General features: G+C 35.9%; 1 protein-coding gene across 3 annotated transcripts in view; it reads right to left on the bottom strand.

The window, feature by feature from the left end:
• Nucleotides 1–303: 303 nt before the first annotated feature.
• The window catches only part of pms1 (PMS1 homolog 1, mismatch repair system component), a 113,717-nt gene continuing 108,020 nt past the window's right edge, over nucleotides 304–6,000 (bottom strand). The window contains exons 12-14 of one of the 3 annotated variants that reach the window (XM_043692841.1): nucleotides 4,008–4,168; nucleotides 1,623–1,708; nucleotides 1,163–1,250 (exon numbers count right to left, since the gene is read on the bottom strand). In XM_043692841.1, coding sequence (XP_043548776.1) covers nucleotides 1,625–1,708; nucleotides 4,008–4,168 — 245 coding nt within the window. In that variant the 3' untranslated portion in view covers nucleotides 1,163–1,250; nucleotides 1,623–1,624. Of the gene's footprint in view, nucleotides 1,251–1,622; nucleotides 1,709–4,007; nucleotides 4,169–6,000 lie in introns of all 3 variants that reach the window. The other 2 variants (XM_043692840.1, XM_043692842.1) reach the window with 2 other exon arrangements.

The following is a 6,000-nucleotide window of genomic DNA, read 5'->3' as shown; positions in this document are numbered from 1 at the left end:
GGAGGAAAATGTTTTGGTAATAATGGGCGCTTTACCCTGTGGAGGAGAAAGAAATCATCTGTCAAATCAGAAGCATAGATTTGCAAGGAATACCTAAAGCAAAATCCAAAACAAAGTTTTGGCATCAGATGCATAAAAATTGGTTACAGATCTGCTCTTCTGGGAAAAATAACCGATCTCTGGAGGTGGTTTGTATTACTGAAAAGATTTGTACTTTTTTTCCTGAGAATACTACATAAACCTTCACAAACCTTACATACTACACGAGAGTTTACAAATTTGACAAGTCTCAATAATTGGTGATTTTACAAAAAACTTTATTTTTTTTTTTACAAACATCAATTTGTTTCTAAAGTTACTTCTAAGTTTTGAAGATACAATATCCATACTCATGTAAGAATGTAAACAAAGGCTTAAAGGCAAAAATCTCCAGGATGGAAATTACCAATTCCAGCTTGTACATTGGGTAACTTGTTTCCCACAGGGAAAAGATAGGGTGCGAAACATGAACTGATCCATGACACACTTGTCCTTTTCCCAGCTGCTGATTTACTGAGTTACATTGTTAAAGGCACGGGAACAGATGGGTTTTCAGGGAATGATGCATAGTGAATGAGACAATACAAATATTTCAATTTTTATATTCCACTTTCAACAAAAAGATAAGGATACAAAGGCTGAAAGCTATGAACCGTGTATGCTGATATTACATATTCTATTGCCTTTAGCATATTCAGGCTTACTGTTTGAAATACCACAACAAAGTGTGAAAGGTGCTGAGCTCTGAATGATCATTCCTATTCTATCAGAATTGCATGTTGTTTTTACATGGATTATAATTGCTATAATGAGAGTTTAAAAATAGAGTGCAAATAATGAAAAAATCTGCCTTTAAAGAAATATTTAGAACGCAAAATTATAATTTTAAACAATTTGTTGAAATCAAACATTGAAAAATTATGTACCAAAGCTTCCACATGGTATTTTTTTTGTTTATATTCAAAGTTTTCCATCACTTCACTTATTTATTGCATTTACAGTTGCAGCAATTGACACTAGTTAGCTTTGCTGTGTTTTATGCCCAGTCAGTCGGTTTCTGGTATACTTGCTAAATGATGCAAAAATGGACGATCATGAATGCACTTATTGCAGTCTTTTCCCAGATGTTGCTGCATTCTGAACATTGTGTTTTCTATGTCTTCCCTTGAAAAATGCAGAGGTAACTGCCGAGCCAGACGGACAGCTTCTCCCTTTGGAAAATTGTAAGTCATACATTATAATAAGCATTTATGCAAAATTATAGCACAAGTGTTGTTAGCTACTAGAGTACTGAGTTGCATTTTGCACATTCAAATAGACATTCATAATATTTAAAAAATAATTACATCACCCCCTTATTCACCTCACAACTGTTGATATCTTGCATCTGGTGCTGCAGTACATTACAAATGTGCAGCAGTACACAAGGGAGTTAGGAATTTTCCCCTGAATTTTCAATCCCTGTGTGTCAAACTGCTATTTGGCATTTACTAATATTGGAATAGATCACGTGTTCATCATGTGAGAACTGCAGATATCAACCAGGACCCTACTGCTAAAGTGGAATATTTTAATGTACTAACATTTAGTTAAACTGCAAGATTTCCAGTCTTAAAAAGCTGCAGCATTCCAGAGTTCTCAGAAAATTATTTCTTTGTCCTCTTCCTACCTGTATATCAGACATGGGAATAAGGAACTGGAATTAAAACATTTATTTCCGACCTTCATCCATGATAAAATTATGCAGAAAAGCAGGTTGTGTATACACGTCACTGGATTCTGCTCTTTGCCCCTAGCTTTGGCCCTTGCGACTGGCAGGAACGAAGGGGCAAAGGTCAAGAGCGTAAGTACACAAACCAGGCATTCCTGAAACTGGCCTCAGTTTTTAAAAACTGAAGTACCTTCAGATTTGAGTATGGTTAATTGTGTAAGGATTACAGAGAATAGATGTTTAAATATTTGTCTGAAACTAAAATTAGCATTCAGCACCAAGCTAGAACAGCAATGATCATATTGAATTTCTTAAGAGATTAAAATGTAAACAGGAGTCAATATTGCATTGACACCGACTTGGTAAAGGTAAATGTTCTAATTATTCTGTGTTATTGACAGTCCTGAAATTCATTTTAAACTTGCAATTTATTCAGTTGTGTGCATTATTCAAAGGAATTATTGCCTCTTGTGATTTGAGCTCTTTCCTTGAGCTTATGCATCAGTTACCTCGATTTCACACTTCAAGTTATCTTTGTGATTCCCTTACCCTATTTTCCAACTCTAGGTTGGTGTTAACAATCTGCTATTTCATTCAAATTGCCATTTTTTTCAAATGAACCTGGAATGTAAGTACAACAAAGCTTGGTCCAGCTGTAGCCTGGCAAAGATCCAGACAAACTCCCTTTCCAGCATATGTCCACAGAAAAGCTGAAGAAAAAATTTGTACAAATTTACTGTTCATTGTCTGACACCCGTTACAGTAGTGCCTTTTGGCAATATCCTCATTGAGATCAGCTAACTAAACATAGATGAGTAAACTTTCAGTTATGTTACATAATCACAATGAAAACTGAATGGTGGGATGTATTAATTTCTAGTGTTACTGCCTTGCCTGACCATAAAGTAAATCTCCTTATATGGGAGCCACAATCAGGAATAAAGCGAGAGGTGGCAGGAAATAAACACACAAGTGCTTCTTGTCACATTTATACATACATTATAGGGTATTGGCAAGGTATCCCAAAGTATTCAAAACTGATAATTTAGAGACTTATTTCAACGTGCAAAGGGACAACTGCTTTGATTTGGTGCAAATACTGGGCTGCAAAAGGAATACTTATCAACTTGGTTGAAAACGTAAAATGGGTGAGGTACCATGACATTTGTTTATTTGTGATGGTTAGCTGACTAAACTATCAATTTTGAATGCTTTAGGATATCTGTGCCAGTGACCTTTGATGTATATACTAGCATGATAATGTTAATGAATGCTGAAGTATATCAGAATAATTTTGTTGCCTCATCTCCTGCATTGTTTATCCCTCCATTTATTTTTGAACCATAGAAACAAATCTCAAGCCATTTCAGCTATCACTAGCAAATTTAAAGTCGTGCTGCTTAAGGGAGATTTTGTGTGTTGGAAATTTTCAAAACTCTCTTATCCACTATTGGTACGTCAGCGTATGTGCAAACATAGTGTGCCATTGCATCGTAATCAGGGGTTGTGCATGACATTCATGATATCTCTCAACCTCAGGTTCAGTTATCAATGACCGAGAAACAAATTTCCCCTGAGGAAGGAGGCAAAAATAGTACAGGAAGACATTCCATTGCTTATGAGCATTCCCTTTCTGTCAAATTAGACAGAACCATTGCTAGAATCATATCAGTATTCCCTGCTTCATCCCAAAGGAATGGAGAAACTTAAGTGGAATAAAAAAACATGGAAAAGTGTTAGAATGTATTACAAGATCACTTCATATCACTAATATCTAAACTTATCTCTTGAACACCAGTATAAATAAATGAAACCAACTTAATAGCACATTTTATCCTTAGATTACTTAGTGTGGAAACAGGCTCTTCGGCCCAACAAGTCCACACCGACCCGCTGAAGCGCAACTCACCCATTCCCCTATATTTACTCCTTTACCTAACACTATGGGCAATTTAGCATGGTCAATTCACCTGACCTGCACATCTTTGAACTGTGGGAGGAAACCGGAGCACCCGGAGGAAACCCACGCAGACACAGGGAGAATGTGCAAACTCCACACAGTCAGTTGCCTGAGTCGGGAATTGAACCCGGGTCTCTGGCGCTGTGAGGCAGCAGTGCTAACCACTGTGTCACCGTGCCGCCCACTGCTCCTGTTCTAGTATAGTCAGTTTTTGAGTGCAAAGCCTGGTGACTTCCAAAAAGACCACCTGCTAATTTGCTATTTCACTTTTTCAACTATTTTCCACATGTATCTTACCTCCAAATAATTTGCAATCTTTAGAGGTCTGCATTGGTAGACACTCTGGGCATTTTTACTTAAAATTGCATTCAGAATTTCTCGTAAATCTGATATACCATAGAAAGGTAAACACCTGGTCATTTCTTGGATTTCCAAATGATGCTCTGCTGTTGAAGCACCTATCCACGAAAGAGAGCAAGAACAATTCTAGATTTAACAAATTGTATTCTTTTAAAGTATTTTGTAAGTATTTTGTATTACATGCAACTAAATAAGTGAATACATTTTAAAAAACGATTACTAAAAAATTAAAATTTAAACACAGTACTAACTTAAACTTTCCTTCGGCACCACTATGAACTGACAAATACAAATGAGCTCTGTTTTGAAATTGAAGTGCTATAGCTATTTCAGCTTAAGTTAACTACAGCTGCAAATCTTTGCAAGGTTTATCAAAAGTTGCCTCAGGCCCTGACTTTCTCCTTGTGTTAACAATTCCCACATGGCCTGAGTGACATTTGGCAACCTCTCAGGGATGGCAATACTAAGCAGATTTAAACAAGGCAGTGTGTCTTTCCCCAAGAAAAGGAATCCGTTGTCAAATATGTTTAATAACAAATTTCATCCAGGGTCAGTGCCTGCATCACCCTGCACAAGGAGCAAGCCCCAGTGGAATGTGTGAGTGACGTATTGCTGAATTGCACATATATGTTAGAAGATCTTCCTGGCAGGGACTCTGAAAAACCATCAGCTCAGCAAGAGGAAAATAAATCTTCACATGGTGACCTTTTTTTGGAAATAATCATTCTGTTTTAAACAATCTCAAGTGGAAATGTTCTCTGGCTCCATCCACTGAGAACATACTTCCATAACTAAGGTTTATATTAGGTAACAAACTTTTCTTTTTCAACTATGTTTTATCTTTCACTGAAAGACTCTTTGGATTTTTGAGTTTTATAATAAACCCAAAAGCATTTGTTAAAAAAGGTATATTGTTCAATATCAAAAGAGGAGTTCAACCAACTTCTCTTCTTTTAAATTTATTTCAGGATGGAAATTGGCAAAGACAAAAGTCAATTCAGGTGATAATTTTCTCACTCATTTTAGTACACATGGCTTAAATAACTTTCTCCCATTATTCTCTCTTCTTAATAGTAACCCCTTTAGTAAACAGAGATGATACAATCCAATGTGAGAACATCACCAACATATGCATCAATTATGTTCCATTTCATTCCACAGTTAAATAGTTCCTCTGACCCTTTTATCTCATGTTGAAAACTTGTTTGCATTAACTTAGGCAATCAATTTAAATTTTAATTGAGCTGATTTGAAAGTTCAGAGGTTTGAGTAAAGCTATGTTGACTGACTAAATTAAAGCTCTAAATAACAAATTAATGAAAGCAATGCAAGTTGAGAATTTACATTGTGCCCATGATGTAGACAATGTTACAAATTATTATGGAGACAAATGTTTGCTGTATAACAGCAAGTTTCGTCTTTTGGTGATTTGTGTATACCCTGTCAGGTATTTTACTGAACTTTGCTTAAAACATCAACTTCAAAATTGTTTAAGATCACTAAATATATTTTCCAAAAATCTTAAATATGGTACATAGATTATGCCAAAAATGAGAAAACTGACAAGCTTTCAACATTAAACATTTGTTAGTGGGAGATTAATGCATTACAAGTTTCCATAAATGGAAATGTTTGTGCTTGTGCCAAAGGCCAAAATTCAACTTTTTCCCCCAGGTGCACAGCTTTGGTTTGATGTGCTGTCACTGCAAATCTGTTGCAAAGGTTAGACCCCTAAAATTTTTTCCATGTGAGGAAGGTGTGCCTGCAAAAAAACTGATGCTCTTTTTTGCACTGACCAGTTACTGACACAGCAATTCTGTCAGAATAATTTATTGCTATTATTGGGTAGAATGCCTTATCTCTGACACATTTTGTATGTTTTATGGATGATTATGTAAAGTATAGATTGCTGGTGACCCAAAAACTGCAT

The sequence above is a fragment of the Chiloscyllium plagiosum genome, chromosome 7 (assembly GCF_004010195.1).
Source record: "Chiloscyllium plagiosum isolate BGI_BamShark_2017 chromosome 7, ASM401019v2, whole genome shotgun sequence".
Classification (NCBI taxonomy): domain Eukaryota; kingdom Metazoa; phylum Chordata; class Chondrichthyes; order Orectolobiformes; family Hemiscylliidae; genus Chiloscyllium; species Chiloscyllium plagiosum.
The sequence above is the reverse complement of the archived record's forward strand: the minus strand, read 5'-3'. Positions and strand labels throughout refer to the sequence as shown.